Source organism: Onychomys torridus, chromosome 8 (genome assembly GCF_903995425.1).
Source record: "Onychomys torridus chromosome 8, mOncTor1.1, whole genome shotgun sequence".
Classification (NCBI taxonomy): Eukaryota; Metazoa; Chordata; class Mammalia; order Rodentia; family Cricetidae; genus Onychomys; species Onychomys torridus.
This window is the reverse complement of record NC_050450.1, coordinates 54145225-54162442: the sequence shown is the minus strand read 5'-3', so window position 1 is coordinate 54162442 and position 17218 is coordinate 54145225. Positions and strand designations below refer to the sequence as shown.

General features: G+C 43.2%; 1 protein-coding gene across 1 annotated transcript in view; it reads left to right on the top strand.

Moving 5' to 3' along the window:
• The window catches only part of Dnah9 (dynein axonemal heavy chain 9), a 349307-nt gene that overhangs the window by 271617 nt on the left and 60472 nt on the right, over positions 1-17218 (top strand). Inside the window, exons 54-56 of the mRNA XM_036196748.1 lie at positions 7534-7656; positions 9100-9304; positions 11657-11821. Of these exons, the coding sequence (XP_036052641.1) occupies positions 7534-7656; positions 9100-9304; positions 11657-11821 (493 nt within the window). The remainder of the gene's footprint in view (positions 1-7533; positions 7657-9099; positions 9305-11656; positions 11822-17218) is intronic.

The following is a 17218-nucleotide window of genomic DNA, read 5'->3' as shown; positions in this document are numbered from 1 at the left end:
ATTCAAAGGTTCTCCAACACAATGAAATGATAAGTGTTTAAGGAAGCAGAAACTCTGTTTACCCTGACCATTGCATAAGGCATACATGTATCAAATTATCACTCTATACCCTACAAGGATGTACAACTATTATATACCAGTTAAAAAGATGTTGTACTTTCTCATCTGGGCATACATTATCAACATCTCTGGTGGTGATAATTGTCTCTTTGACAATTAATATTGATTATTGAGTAGACAGTATCAGAATCACCTAGGAGATAAACCTCTGGGCATGCCTGTTGGGAATCATCTTGACTAGGATAGTTTCTGACCCTTGATTGAGGTGATTGAAGTGAGAAGACCCACCCTAAAAGTGGGTAGCACCATTCCCTAGGCCTGGGTCCCAGTCTGTATAAAATGGAGAAATCTAACCGTAGTAGTTTGAATGAAAAAGGTCCCCATAAGCTCATAGGGAGTGGCATTGTTTGAAGGATTAGAATGTGTGGCCATGTTGAAGTAGGTGTGGCCTTATTGGAGGAAGTGCATTACTGGGGGTGGGCTTTGAGGTTTTGGATGCTCAAGCCAGGCCCAGTGGCTCACACTCTCTTCCTGCTGCCTACTGATCTAGATGTAAGACTCTCAGCTACCTCTCTAGCACCATGTCTATCTGCACGCTACCATGCTTTCCATTGTGGACTAAACCTCTGAACTGTAAGCCAGCCTCAATTAAATATTTTCATTTATAAAAGTTTCTGTGGTCATGTTGTCTTCCATAACAATAGAACACTGACTAAGACAAAAATTGACTCCAGGGACTTGGGCATTGCTGTGATAGGCCTGGCTGTGCTTTTGTTTGAAGGGATGTGGTCTTTGGGATTTTGAATTAGGAAAGTAGTTGAACAGTTTAAGCAGAGTTTAATGGGTCATACTAGTAGGTATATGGAAGACAGTGGTGCTGAAAGTGATTTGAATGTGGCCTGTAGACTATTCTTATGATATTTTGGTGATGAATGTGGCTGTTTTCTGTCATTGTCCAAAAAAATCTGCCTGAGGCTAAATTTAGGAGTTTTGGATTAACAACATTGTCAAGGAGATTTCAAAACAGCCTAGCATTGATTATGTCACATGGTTATTAGTGGCCACTCTTATGCAGATATAATGAAAAGGAACAAGCTGAGAAAGGAAAAATAGAAAATGTACAGTTTGAGAAGAAAGGAGGCACCAGGAAGTCCTGTGCTCAAGGAGATAAACAAATTAAAGAAAAGCATGCTGCTGAATGAAATAAAGGGAGTGGTAACCTCAGGGCAAGATTCTACCCAGCTTAGCTTCTAACTTGTGAAAATGACTTAAAGAAAATCATAGGGCTAGATATGGTAGCACACACCTTCAATCCCAGCACTCAAGATGCAGAGGCAGGCAGATTTCTGAATTCAAGGTCAGCCTGGTTTACAGAGTGATTTCTAGGGCAGCCAATCCTAGGAAGTGAAGGAAACCATTGAAAACATAAAGCTGGTAAAAATGTGTTTGAATGAGGGGGGGCATGTTCCAGCCCTAGCAAATAGAAGAACTTGGCAACTTCAGCCACATAGCCTGGCTTTAGAGTCAAGGATACAAGAAAGGGGTTCTGGAATCTCCTCTGTGACTAAGGAAAGCCACTGAGGCTAGGTATGTGTCAAGGGTGTCCCTGCATGGAGGCTCAGAGAGGTGATTAAGTAAAGCTGTGAAGATGAAGCGTGGGTTTTGATGGAGACCCCAAGATGTTGGAGATGTCAAAGTCATGGTATACCCACCAAGGTGAGCTGCTAACAGGATGAAGGAAATATGCTTCAGTCAACAAAGCTGAAAGGAATTGGAGATCTGAAGAAAGCTTTGACATCAGACAAGGAGATGTAGAGTTTGGAGTTCCCCCAGCTGGTTTTTGGTCTTGCTTTGGTCCAGTATTTCCTCATTATGCTCCCTTTCCTCCCTTTTGGAATGGTGATGTATCGTGTGCCATTGTATTTTGGAAGTATGTGATCTCCTTTTTCATTTTGATTTTACAGGGGGTTACAGTTAAGAAACTGCCCTGAGTGTCAGACATTTTGAACTGTGGACTTTTAAGCAGTGTTGAGACTGTGACAGACTGTGGGGACTTTTGAAATTGGGCAAAATGCATTAGGACATGGCTACAAGCTTATGGAAATCAGAGAGTAGAGTATGGAGGTTTGAATGAAAATGGCCCCCATAGGCTAATAAGGAGTGGCATTGTTTGAAGGATTAGAATACATGGCCCTGTTGGAGTAGGTGTGGCCTTATTGGAGGAAGTGTGTCACTGAGGATGAGCTTTGAGGTTTCAGAAACTCAAGCCAGACCCAGTGGCTTACTCTTCCTGCTCTCTGCTGATCTGGATATAGGACTCTCAGCTACCTCTCCAGCACCATGTCTGTCTGCATATCGCCATGCTTCCCATCATCATAATGGACTAAACCTCTAAACTGTAAGGTGGCCCCAATTAAAGGTTTTTCTTTGTGAAAGTTGCCGTGACCATGGTGTCTCTTCAAGCAATAGAACATTGACTAACACACTGAGAGCACAGGCATTCAACTCCCTCTGATAGGGGGTTGTGAATGCAACTTAACCAGCTGCCTCAAGCTCTTCCCTACAGACTTCTCATGATGTACCTGTGAACCAAAATAGGCCCCCTTTCCCTTGGTCTAGATTAGGCCTGAAGGCACACTAAGTGCAGGCCAGCAGCAATCCTGACTAGCTCTCGATAGAGGAGGGCCACCTGGTCACTGTAGTAGGTTCCCTCTGTTCATCCTGGCTCTTGGGCTCTTAGGCTTTGCTTCTGGTTCCCATAGGACTGACTCTTCAGGAGACTGACAGGCACAGTGCTAATCTTTGACCTACCTGGCTTGGCCGCCACCAAGTAAGCATCAGCTTCTTCTCCCTCTACATCATGACTGTGATGATGTTGAATATGCACTGGTAGGCTCACACTGAGATCCATGGAGACCATTCTGACTGTCACCTATCACTCTGTTCTTACTGCATCAGAGAATACAAAGCATGAGGCAGACATGGGTTGGCTAAAGAGACTCCCCATGGACCTGCCTGGCAAAAACAAATGTCAGGAGGAAGTGACTAGACCAGACTAGTATGTGGCCTTAAGAAATTATCACAGAAGGGGAGCCCTTGCCCACAGATGGAACTGGCAATGATAAATGGGAAGTCATAGTGTGAGGTTGTGTCGCTGGAAATGAAAAATGACCTAAGACAAGGCCAGCCTCTAGCCTCAGAGTGGCTGTGAAATGCTTCCATATCCATAGAAATCGGTGGGAAGAAATTGAGTTCTGGCAGCAACTCTAAGCACCACCATGGATCTGTTCCCATCTCCTGTCAGGGGAAAAATGACTTGCTGGGTTGACCCACAGCTTTGGGAAGGTACTATCCTGGAAAAGGGCCTATAGGGGAAGAGGGCCAGGAGCCACTGACAGTCACAGAGGAGAGTGCCCCAAAAGAAGAGCCATGGGAGTGTAATAGCCAGATCATCCTATACTGTGCTCCATGCAGTCTTTCTGGTGAGCTACCAGGGTTTTCTTCTGAGGGATCAGGTGTGAAAGGCTCTGTCTTGCCTGTGTTTTGAGTGGTTTCCAGGTCTGTGTGCTAGTCTTAAAGTTCTTTGGAAAGATGAGACAAGATGTGTTTTCTTCATTGTCTGAATCCCCTGTCTTCAGTCCAAACTGAAAGTAAACAGATCCTGTCATGTTTGAAAAATATCCCAAATGGTCTGCAGATAATACTAGCATAATTGGCTCTGCAGCCTTTCCAATAGCAAAGCCTCAATGCCAGAGTTAAGATACAAGAATAGTCCAAATAGTAGGTGGACTTTCACCACTGCCTTACAGTGATTACTATTGCCTTTAGTCTAGTTCACACAGTACAGCGGTGCAGCCCTGCTTTGATCTGCATAGTCACACAAACCATAGTCCAGTTTGAACTCCCTAAAAACTGGTTGGTGTGGAAAGACAATCTTGAATGTGTTTTTGTTTTTTTTTGTTTTTGGGGGGCTTTTTGTTTTGTTGTTTGGTTTGGTTTGGTTTTGGTTTTTCGAGACAGGGTTTCTCCGTGTAGTTTGGTGTCTGTCCTGGGTCTTGCTCTGTAGACCAGGCTGGCCTCAGACTCACAGAGATCTGCCTGGCTCTGCCTTCTGAGTGCTGGGATTAAAGGTGTGCACCACCACTGCCTGGCTTGAATGTGTTTTTAACTGTTCTGGAAAAGACACTCAGAATTGGGAACCTTTCAATAGATAATTGCTTTGTCTTCTGTAATGTCAGATGAGAACATGGTGATTATTATAAAGTTATTTGGGGGTTATTTTGTTGTCTTTGAGACAGGGTCTCAAACAGCTCAGGCTGGCCTTGAACTTCTGATTCTCCTCCTTCACTGCTCCAATGCTAGGACTACAGAAGTAAACCACAATGCCCAGTTTATGTGGTCGTGGAGATGAAACCCACTGCTTCACTCTATCAAGTGAGCAACAGCCCAGCTTTTCATGAAGTTCTTAATGTATCTTGAATACATGCTCTGAAGGGATCCTATCTGAGATAAATTTGTCTTAGCTTGCCTCTGGTCATCCAATAGGAGTGTGGATATTTGTAATGATTCCCTGCTCAGTTTGGGGTAACCTGTTACTCTTTCTACATTTTATAGAATCGTTTTATCCTGTGACACTTAAAATATAGTCTAAATGGAGGCCCTGTGGTAGAGTTACAACATTAAATTTAGAATAATCTTCTCGAACTAGGAACTCTAGGACCCTTAGCACAAAGGAGCCTGAGCCTGTCTCTATGGTTCAGATAAAGAAAGCAAGTTACATACCTCACTTGAAAACTTCCCAGTCCTAAGATTTGAGATCCTTTTTCAATGTTTTGTTTTGTTTTTTATATTTAGTTTCTTGGGGCTGGAGAGTGAATGTGCCACAGTACATGTCGTGGAGGTCAGAGGACAACTTACAGGAGTCAGTTTTCTCCTTGTACTAAGTGGGTTCTGTACGTGTTACAGTTCTGAGGGGAAAGGTTTCCCCAGTGGAGTGCTACAGCTCTGCTCTGGGGTTGGAGGGATGTTTCCCCAATGGAAATATTATAGCTTTGCTCTGGAGGAGGAAGTTTTCCCCAAAGTGTTACAGTGATGAAGGGAAAGGCGTCCTGGCAGCTGGGAGCCAAGGAATACCACAAAGTCACACCACACAACAAACCTCACACAAGAGATTTATAGGGAAAGAAGAATCCAGGAGGGTAGCTGCCTCTACTCAGGTGAGAAGCAGTAGAGAACTGAGCAGAAGTTGGGAGTTATAAATGTTTCTTAGGGATGGAGCTTTCCAGGGTGGGGATTGGTGGAATTTCAAGTCCTGATCTTGGGCGTTTTACCCTGTAGGGTGAGGGCTGGGCCCAGCCGTTAGGGCAGTTAGTGTTCTATGAATGGAACCTGGCAGTTGGAGGGCCTCAAGGGGAAGGGCCTTACAGGTTCCAGGAATGAAACTCAAATTGTCATCATTGGAAAGTGCTTTTATCCACTGAGCCATCTCACCAGTCCTAAAATCCCTTTTACATTAAGATTTCTCTGATATGACCCCTTTATTGTATTTCAACAATTTAATAAAAGTCATTTAAGAATGTTTAGGGAGACTGGAGAGTCACTGTTGCTCTTCCAGAGGACCCAAGTTCAATTTCCAGCACCCACAGCTGGCATACCATCTGTAACCCCAGTACCAAGAGAGCTCATTCCTCTTCTTTTAGCCTTCACTCACACAAAAGCACATACAACATGCAAATAATAAAAACAAATCTTTAAAAATAGATAAATAAGGGGCTGGAGAGATGGCTCAGTGATTAAGAGCACTGGCTGCTCTTCCATAGGTCCTGAGTTCAATTCCCAGCACTCACATGGCAGCTCACAACTGTCTGTAACTCCATGTCCAGGAGATCTGACACCTTCATACCAATGCACATAAATAAAGTTAAATAAATTGTAAAAGAAGGAAAAAAAAAGACCAAGTTTTTTTAAAAAAGAAAAATGTATTGTTTAAAAAAAAGATAAATAAAACAGAGTATGTTTCCTAGGACTTGTAGGGTGAAAGGGCCAAGGGAAAACACCCTGACCCTGACTTGACCTCAAGACCAGGGCCAAGGGAAAACGCACTGACCCTGATATGACCCTGAGACTAGAGCAAAGGCAAGAACACACCAATCCTAACTTGACCCCAACCCCAAAACCAGGGTCACAAAACAGAATCCCACCAATTCCTGGGCTTGCCTCAAGATCACACCACAGAATTCCACCAATCCTTAACCTTACCCCAAGATCAGGCCACCAAAAAAAAAAAAAATCCCTCCAATCCTGGGCCACCCTGGAAAGCTTGAGACCCTAAGAAACTCTATAGAAACTCTGCCTTCTGTGCATTCCCTGCAGTTCTCACCTGGCAGAGGCAGCCACCCTCCTGGATTCTTCCCTCCCAATAAATCTCTTGTGTGAGGTTTGTTGCAGGGTATGACTTTGTGGTCTTCCTTAACTCCCAATTGCCAGGAGACTTTTCCCTTCAGAGCTGTAACTCTTGCAATGGAGAAACCTTCCCTGTGGGAACAAGTAACATTTCTGTTGGGGGAAGCCTTTCCCTCCAGAGCAGCAACGCTTACAAGACTCCCAAAGTGAGACTTAAAAACCATTATTGGTGGGTTAACTGGTGATGTATACCAACTTGTACTGTGTACTAAAAGGATACACCATGTGCCATTTTAGTGTTCTCATAAAACTGGATAAAATCTGTTCTTAAGTATAATGAATCTTATTTTACATGTGTAAAAAATTACTTTGGAAGAATATTCAATGCACTGAGGAAATGCTTGTATTTTATGAAAAAATAAAAAAACTAGGTTATAAAGCAAAAGTGCCATATGAATTCAATAATATAAAAACTAAAATTGAGTATGTAATGTGGTCAGTTCTTCATACCAACATGTTGCACGGAGAGCCAATGATATACTTGGGAACAATTGCATCTCTACTGGACATGTGCAGGCTTTCCCCCTAGTCATTAATAATCCTATGCAGCCACCATTACAGAGCATTCCTCTGAATCGAGTATTATAATAAAAGTTTATGAGAGGATGGCTGCAGACTGGATGCATGCATAACACCATTTCATGTAAAATGTAATAGGGCGCTTGTTGGTTTTGTTTTCTCATGGGGCCCCAAATCAATCACCCAGTACCAAAGGACCACCCAAATCGCCAGAAGTCCACAGTAAACACTGAATTATCCATAACAAGACAGAGGGACTGTGGTTAATTTTCAAATTTCTTTTTATTTTGTCATTTCTATTTCTAAAAGATGTAAAAAGTATAAATCTTATAAACGTCATTTTAAAGTAGAGAAAAGTGTAATAGCTGAAGACATTTCTGGAAACTGTGCCCCACTACCCAGCCCGGCATTTCCCTCCAAGGCACGGTGGTCTTGTTAAATTGCCTCGGCTCCATGTGTTTATGAACTCATGTTGCCTATCTTGCTCCCCAGCTGCCTTCAGACCATAGAGCATGCCCTGGAAGCTGGAGATGTGGTGCTGATTGAGAACCTCGAGGAATCCATTGATCCTGTCCTGGGGCCTCTGCTTGGGAGAGAAGTCATTAAGAAAGGCCGGTGAGACTCCAATGCACAGCTGCCCTGTGAGCAGTGCCAGTCCACTGCCCTGGTTAGAGCTGTGGAGAGGTCCCCTCTGGAACATCTGCTCAGCTCAGGTCAGGGAGCTCTCTGTGGCTGACTGACCTTCCTCTCCTCGAGTAACAGGCCACTTTATTGCCCTTGGATTCTGCAGGGGTTTCTGAAAGCCTACAATTCCTCATCCTCTTTCTGATGGCCATGGTGCACAATTTGAGAAAAGCCCTAAAGGAAAATGGCCCAAAGCAGACAGACTTCTAAGACACACATTCTATTCCAGCTAGATGTGTGAGACTCAGAACTCAGCTCCCTGTGAATTTGATGACCCCTTGTGACTTTGAAGGCTTAGCAGGTACAGGGCACAAAGAGGTGGTTGATATGAAGGAGAAAATGAGAAGAAGTAGAAGGGCCTCCATCTCATATGGTAGGAGAGCTGATTAACATGGAGGTGTCGTTGACTCTAGGGTCAGCCTTACCTGTTTCCTGTTACTATAGCAAAATACTCAAGGCCAGGTAGTTTATTAAGACAATCATTTGTAGAGTTCACAGTTTTGGAGACAGAAAGTCCAAGACTGACCAGCTACATCTGATAAGAGTCTTTTTCCAATATCACAACGTGGCAGATGGCATCGTGGTGGGAGTCCATAGGGAGGGGAACCACATGGTAAGACAGGGAGCTAGAGATTGGGGAGGGTCCAGGCTTACTCTCTCAAAGACTCATCCACTCCTACTAGACCCAGCCCCCTCCCAAAGATAGCATTAACCCCTTCCAATTACCTTCTACCAGACCCTTGTCTCTCACACTCACACTCACACACACACACACACACACACACACACACACACACACACATTCTACACACATTCTACACACATTCTATCATATGGAAGAAAGACCAAGTTTCCAGTACATGGATCTCTGGGGACAAACCACATCCAAGCCTTAGCAGGAGCCTTACCAATTGCAGAGTCACCAAGTTACCCTTCTGTGTTTTAGGCTGTACCTGCTTCCATGTTTAATTATTTTCATTCATCAAAATCATTCCCTTTCTAGCTAAGAAAAAGGAAGCCCTCTGGCATGCCCAAGATCTTTCTGCCAACTGCAAGCAGATGCCCCTTCCACCACACTCTCTGCTGCCATCTGCTGGGACATTTCCATAGCATCTGAATCTATACCGATAGTGGGAACAGCTCTGCCTAGAGTTTCACACTGTAAAATGAAACATGGTGACTATGAGACAAGACTTAACCCTCCCAACCTGCTCCCATCATTAAGGCAAAGGAGGGTCCCAGGTAGTTGTTAGACATAATTAGGAAAAAATATGACATGCTAATACTGCCGAGTATGCTCTTGTTTTAAAAAAAAAAAAAATCTAAAATGCTACCTGAAGGCACCCTGCCTTCACTGGAGCCTTTGTGTTCTAGATTCATTAAGATTGGAGACAAAGAGTGTGAATTCAATCCCAAGTTCCGGCTCATCCTTCACACCAAGCTGGCCAACCCTCACTACCAACCTGAACTGCAGGCTCAGGCCACCCTGATCAACTTCATGGTGACCAGGGATGGCCTGGAGGACCAGCTGCTGGCCGCTGTGGTCAGCATGGAGAGACCAGACCTGGAGCAGCTGAAGGTGTGTTGGAGATCTCCTAAGGAAGGAAGGGATGTTCTGTTGCTAGGTTGTGCAGTGCACCCACTGTGGGGAACGGGGATGGGCAGTTTTTCCTAGAATTCAGCAGAGTGGGTTCTTCAAGAGGTTGGATGAGTCCAAACCTGACCTAGTTACCTGTGAATACCCAGTTGGGAAAGGAAGAATGTAGTGAGCTGAAGAACAGAGGCAGGCTAGCTGAGAGACTGGACATTCCTGTCCCCAAGAGCAGGGCCTGGCTTAGGGCTCTGCTATGTGGGCATCTGGCCTCACATCCTCACAAGGAGAGATCTGGAACTAAGTAGGATTAAATTATGCCTGAGTGACAGAAACAGGATCATCCTTGCTGGGGTTGTGTCAGTTCAAGGCACAGGTGGGGCATTTTAAACAGCAGGAACCTAGGTCCTATGAGTTTTGAAGGCTGGGAGCCCAAGGCCATGGTGCTGGCAAGCTATCCCTTGTGAGGTCTCTCTTCTTGGCTTGCTGCCAGCTGCCTGCTCACATGACCTCTTATATGTATACGGAACTATGAGCCCCTCTCTTGTGATCCTTCTAGGAACATCAATCCCATCTAGCAAGGGCTTGCCTCTGACACCTAAGCACTTTCCTATAGAGTCAACAGGGAGATTAGAGTCTTAGCATACTAATTTGGGGGGGTATAGTTCAGTCCATAGCATGAGCATGCTTTCCTTCCTCTCTTTAAATATGATCATATTGGATAATACAGGTCAAGAAAGGAACCCAACCTTCCACAGCATATATGAGATTGAGTTCAAGGATCCCCATTATTATTCAAGAGATGCCCCTGGAGTCTAAGTCCACAACAAACAAGATTATAACATGGAAAAGCCAACAGAGCCTATGGAAGACTGTGTGTAACTGTCTGTAGAGCTTATAGCCAAACAAAGGAACAGGGGAAGCAGAAATGCAAACTGAGAAATAATGTCTTTTCAGCTACTAATAAGAATTTTCAGGAAATGAAACAAGGTAATATGGAAATGAAGGAAAACAAGGTAATATGAGGCCCATGCCGGCACAGCTTAAGGGGACTAATTTAAATGGTAGATTTCGGAAAGCTTCTATGCAGTGTTGGCATCTGAGCTAACTCCTAAGTGATTTGAAAGCCTCTAGGTACAGAGTGTTCCCAGAAGAGAACAAGTCCTAGCCTTAGGGTAGACTAAAGTCTGAGTCTGTAAAAGACAGAACAGGGGCTGGAGCAACGGCTCAGCAGTTAGGAATGTTCATACTCTTGTAGAGGATCCAAGTTCAGTCCCCAGCACCCATGTGAGACAGCTCACAACCATCTATAACTCCATCCCCAGGAGATCTGACACTTTCTGGCCTCTTTGGGCACCTGGACACATGTGCACATACAGACATACGTACACGTGATTTTTAAAAAAATTCTTTAAATATATATAAAGAAACAGAGGTAAGGGTTGGCATGGCTAAGAGCCCTAACATGTGCATTGTTCTTGACTGGGATCAAAAGGTTTACAGGTCAAAGATGCTGAAGCCACCTGGAGTTAACTCCAGCATACAAACAAAAGGTGCCCAGTGCTTTAGGATACCAAGCATAATGATTGCAAAGCAAAGAGGACCTAAGAGCTGCTCAGATTCCAATCCCACCCCAGCCTTCCCTCAAGGAAGGCTCTTGTTGGAATGGTATGAGGCAGATGGTTTTGTCTTTCTTCTTTATTGTTCATCTGATGCTAGTGAAGTGAGAACTAATGCATTGCTCCGCTCTCTGTTCACAAGCTCCCTTCAGGGACCTTAGCAATGTTCTAAGCACAGCATAGAACTCCTAGGTGTGAGGACTGGGAGGCACAGATTACTAACATGGAAAGAGCATAAAATAGCCCACAGTCTCCATTCCAAATCAGTGGGGGATTGTATCCAGGAACCCCTCAGATTCCAGACCAGCTGATAACTCTTATGTAAATGATGTGGCATTTGCATAAAACATGCCCACATCCTCCTCTGTGCTTTAAATCACCTCTAGATGACTTCCAACACCTACCGCAACATAAATGTCACAGCGATCACTCATAGACTGCTGTTTGGGAAGAATGACAAGAGATGGTCTGGGCATGTTCAATCCAGCTGCAACTTTAATAGTGGTTTCGGGCTAGGCTACTTGCATTTTCATACACCCCCAATCATGGCGGCCAACTGCACAGATGCCGCTTGGACCCCACTAACCTACCTGCTCACTTCTGCTCACGCTCAAAAGCACTCTGCTGTTTTCGCCTCTCCCAACATTTATTTATTCAGGCCTATCCTAGAGTGGAAGGCTTGGCCATCTCTACCTGACTCTTCCTCTCTTGATGTTTCCAGTCGGACCTCACAAAGCAGCAGAACGGATTCAAAATCACCCTCAAAACCTTAGAGGACAACCTGCTGTCTCGCCTCTCTTCTGCCTCGGGGAACTTCCTGGGAGAAACAGCCTTGGTGGAGAACCTGGAGGTCACCAAGCAGACTGCTGCGGAGGTGGAGGATAAGGTACACTCTCTCTGAAGGGCCAGAAGGCCCAGGCCGGATGTTCCCTTGGTCTCTCCTTCCTCTACTTTCAGTACCTGGATCTGGCTTCTGTTTCCCTCTTCCCAAGTTTCTTCTAAGAAATTCACACTCATGTATGGCTAGCCCAACTTAGATATAGTGGGTTGTCAAGAAAGACATAAAGTTGGGAGATGGGCATGTTGAAAGTGATATGGGAGGGTGGATTGGAGGAGGAAAATGGGGGGATGGATATGATCAAGTTCATTATATACGTGTATAAAATTCTCAAGAATAAAGAAAAATTATAACTTTTTAAAGTTGTTTTAAAAATCCAGACATGTTCCTGGAGTGTGGCTTCTGCCCATCCTGGCTTATAGAGTTCCCACCTTCTAGAAAAGACTTTTGATGTTTCCACTTCACAAATAGGGCCCTGATTTTTCTTCAGGGAATGATGCCCACAGAGAATGCCTTAGGTTGTGGAACAGCCCCAAAGTTGTATAAACTGATAATCCAGATGTGATTGTGTCCTACAACAATCCACTGCACTGACAGAAAAATCTCAGTCTATTCTTAATGAGAAAATGTTGGTAACATCTCAGGCAACTCAGCTCTGAACAATATCATCCTGTGAAACAGTTACAGTACATGGCTTCCTTCTTGCATAGCATTTGGGAAGGAAGGCTTTTTCCCTGAAGAGACTAGAAAATGACTTGATGAAAAAGGGACTCAACTCTTCACCCTTCCCACCAACCACCAACCATGCGCAGACCCTTCTGCATTCCCTTATTGCCCAGATCAGACCAGTTATGAAACCGGGGCTGATGAAGACTTCACACATCTGGGATGGGGACAGAAGCAACATGTCTCCAAATGAGTGTGCTGACTGCCCCCTTCCTGGGAGTCGTCTGAACAGAAAAGGCTTTGTTCCAAGTAGGGACAAAAGTAGAAAAAAATAAATAAAAAGTGGATGGAGTTGCAGTTCATTAGGAGAACACTTGCTTTATATGCACAAGGCCCTGAGTTCAGTCCAAAGTGTTAAAATGGGAACAAGTGAACAGTCGTCACAATCTGCCACGGCATTCCCAATCTGAGCTAAGAAGTAACTGTGATGACTTAGAGAAATCCAGCCTAGCTCAGTGGCTGCTCTGTGACCAAGGTTAGCCTGTTATCCTGGCAGCTACAACTCCTAAGAGGGTCATGCAAGCTTGTAAAGTGTAGAAAGTCCACAGCTCTAGGCCAGAGAGACCCAGTTCACATAGAGGGAGTAGGGCAGAGGGTGGAACCAGCCTTGCCGATCTCTCCTTCCTCTTCATCCTTATTTTCCCCATCTCTACTGTAAAATCAATGAACCACTGCCTGCCACATATCATATGGAACTTTCTTGTCTATTTTGTCCCCCCTTTTAGAGGGTCTTTTTTTTTCTTTCTCATCCATCTAGTAGATACTTATTTGGCAGCTGTCATATTCCAGATTCAATGACAGCAGTTGGGAATATAACAAGCAGCATGTGTGGGTTCTAAGGGAAGATGAGCATTTGAGGAAAGGCCCTGAATTCACAGCAATGAGAGAAGATGTTTAATACAATGGAGCTGCTGAGAATGTCCACTTCAGGGTAGATGAAAAGCTTGTGAATAGACAGAAGGAGAGTCAGTTTCCAGTGTCAGAGGCATAAGGGGCAAACGTAAGTCTACAATTAGTCTGTGGGTCCTTGTATGCAACTAGAAGATGCCGATAACTAGAGAATGGGGACAGGCAAAATTAAAGGTAGCTCGTTCCTGGTTGTCTCTATACACAGTCATGGGGGCTTAACAGCAAGGGTGTGTTCTGAGAAGTGCATCACTTTGAGGATATCACAGTGTGCTTCCATAGAAACCAGCACAGTTAGGCCATCACTGGGCAGTGTTAACTATGGGACTCCATTATATATACATTCTGTCCTTGACCGAAAACATCATGTGATTGTACTCTGGGAACCCAGGGGTCAATCTTATCTGCTACAAGTGAGGGAGTAGTGATGACATATGAGGTTGGGTGGGAAGTGAAAATTTATAGTATTTATGCAGAATTAGAATAAAACTTGACTAGAGGCATGGAGATTAATGAGCAGTGATGAGCAGTTGGGGGCATTGAAAACTAAATCTGTAATGACACTGACTGAAAGTGATTTTTTTAATGCTCTTCTGAGGTTCAGCTATTGAACTTAACCAATTTCTATTTATTAACATCGTTGACATGTGGTAGTTGGGTTTTTCTTAGAGTTTCTTATTAATTAGCATTTTCTTCTCAAGCATTACTGCTTGTGTGTTCTTCAACCTTTCATTCCCTCCTAGTGAGTTTGAAATAGATCATAAGTTCTTATAGACTCTAGGCTATAGGATGCTAGAACTATTTGTGTGGGGTATCTCTTATCGAACCCCCTCCCACTAGTCCCCCACTGTGCCTGCTTCTAGTGATCACCAGTCCACTCTCTGCTTCTATGTCATCTGTTTTTCCAAGCTTCACAAATTAGTGGAAAACACAGAGTGTCTAGGTTTCTGTGCCCAGCTTGTTTAATTTTACATGGTTGCTTCTAGTTTCATCTACTTTGGTACCAATAGCAGAACTACAGTCCTCCTTTTAGCTGAATAATATTCCATTGTGGATATCTACCACATTTCTATCTATTCATGTGTCAATAGGCACCTTGGTTGATTCTATAAATTGGCTATTGTGAATTGAGAACGTTGTTTGTAGTAAACTCCCTTAACACATGGATTTCACCCTTTAGATATGTGCCCAGTAGTAGCTCACAGATGAATTGTGCAGTTTTGTTGTCATCTTTTGTTTGTTTGCTTGTTTTTTACTGGTTTCCATATTGGCTAAAGTACTTTTTAAGATTTTTATGATTTTATGTGTATGAGTGTATGTATGTATGTATGTATGTATGTGCACTATGTGGGTTCCTAGTACCCTGCAGAGCCAGAAGTCAGTACTAGAGTCTCTGGAACTGGAATTATAAACAGATGTAAGCTACCACATGGATGCTAGGGACCAAACCAGGATCTTTTGCAAGAACTTCAAGTATTCCAGTCTTGGCTATAGTACTTTACATTTCCATTAACGATACATAAAAATTTCCATTCTACATCCCTACAAAAAAAAGTTCATCTTTTTTCTTTCACTTTAAAAGATTTATTGACATTAAGAAAATGAACCATTTTCATAAAACTTTTTGTTTAAATTTTTTCTTTGTTTTTAAGAATTTCATACATGTGTACAATAAAATATCATATTGTGGTAGTTTGAATAAGAATGGCCCCCATAGACTCATACATTTGAATGCTTAGTCACCAGGGAGTGGCACTATTTGAGAGGATTTTAAGGATTAGGAGGTGTGGCTTCGTTGGAGGAAATGTGTCACTGGGAGTGGGCTTTGAGGGTTTCAAAAGCCCATGGCAGGCCCAATCCCTCCCAATCCCCCACCCACACCTAGAGATCAAGGTGTAGTTCTCAGCTACTGCTCCAATACCTCCCTGCATGTCACCATGCTCCCACCATGATGATAATGGACTAAATCTCTGAAAGTGCAAGGAATCCCCAATTTAAATGATTTTTTTTTCACCAGTTGCTTTGGCCATGGTGTCTTTTTCACAGCAATATAACAGTGATGGAGGCACATATCTACCCCCTCATTTCCCCTGAAACTTCTCCCAAATCTTCCTATTCCATCAAACCCCTTCTGGCTTCATGTCTTTTTATGCTTTGATAATCAATAAGTCCAGTTAGAGCTGCCCATGTGCTTGAGAGTGACTCTATTCACTGAAACATGGGAAACCTGGTAGTGGTCCATATCTTCAATAAAGAATGGCTCTCCCTCCCCAGCCACCATCCTCTGCCAATAGCACGTCAGTAAGGGGTGGAATCTAGAGATCATCTACTCTGTCTATGCCAAGATCAGACTGGCTCCATCTTCTGTAGCTCCTGTGAAGGTAACCATAGCTACTGTGAGTTAAGGATGCTGATAACTATCTCATGTCCAGAAGACAGCATTTCACAATACTCTCCAACCTCTGGCACTTACACTCTTTCTTCCTCCTCTTCTGGGATGTCCTCTGAGCCTCGAATGTAATATAGATGTTTTGTTTAGGGATGAGCACTCCATCTCTTCTCCTCAGCACTTTGACCATCCATGTATATCTCCATTGACCCCTATTCACTGCAGATAGAAGTTTCTCTTACCAAGGCCGAGAACAGTCCAGGTCTATGGGTGTAAACATACATATTTAGAAAGCATCTTGATATTGTGACCATTTGACAAAATAACAACAGCAGGCTTTAACTCTTCGACCTCTCTGGCCGTGGGTTTTGATGAGGATTTAAGTAACAAGCATGAATACACTCCTCCATAGCAGGCCTCAAATCTGACCAGAAAGTGCTTAGTTACCCCATAGCAACCATGCCACTGTTGCATGAGTGGACGTGTCTCACCTGGCAGGTCAGCATTGCAGCATGCAAGGTCAAACACTGGGTAAGACCACTGGTGCCACATCGTACTTTCCAGTACTATGAAAGCTAGCCAGCAGGGACAAATTTTCCTATTTGGTTGAAGTTGATATTTCTGTGTCCTTTGCAGCCGGCATGTGCTATCTTCAGCAATAGAGTCTTGCCACATAACTGTGGTAAGGGCAGTAGCAATAGCCTGTGTTGTTTGGGAGATCTCAGAGGCATCTTTGAATAAATAACTTGCAGGGAGGTATCCCATACTTTGTATTGTGATTTTCATGTTAATCTGTATCTTCTGGGATCAACATTATTCACCTGTGCAGAGTAATTCCATCCCAAGTCTTTTTTTTTTTTAGTTTTATTTTGAAATTAGTATACTAACTACTGTGTAAAATAAGGCTTTTGCATATATCCTTAGTTTGAGCTAATAGTAATTCTAAGTAGAGTGAGATTGTTCCTTCTTCACTCATTTTTTCTTTATCCTTCTTCTCTTAGACTTGGAAGATTTGAAAGAGGCTCACTGGGTTTTATTTATACATTTTTGCTTACATCTGAAATGTATTTCATTTTAAATGTGACTTTAGTATGTATGTTTTAATGAGGTATAAAATTAAGCAATATATCTAGCATCTTCCAAAGCAATTTTCGAGTACTTTAATTTTAATCATTTCCTTGCATCTTTGTTATTATTTCATAATGTATCTTGTGAGTTGTTATTGCTGTTAAGAGTCTGTTTTCAGTCTAATTACCACTCTTTTATAGGTACGTTGTACTTTCTGATTGCTTTTAATATGTTATTGTCGTCATTGATGTTCTAAAATTTCACTATACGGTAAAGATGCATCCTTATTTATCATACTTAAGAGGGATATATTTTTTCCAAATAAGAGCTCTAATATTTTGTTGATGGGGGAAATT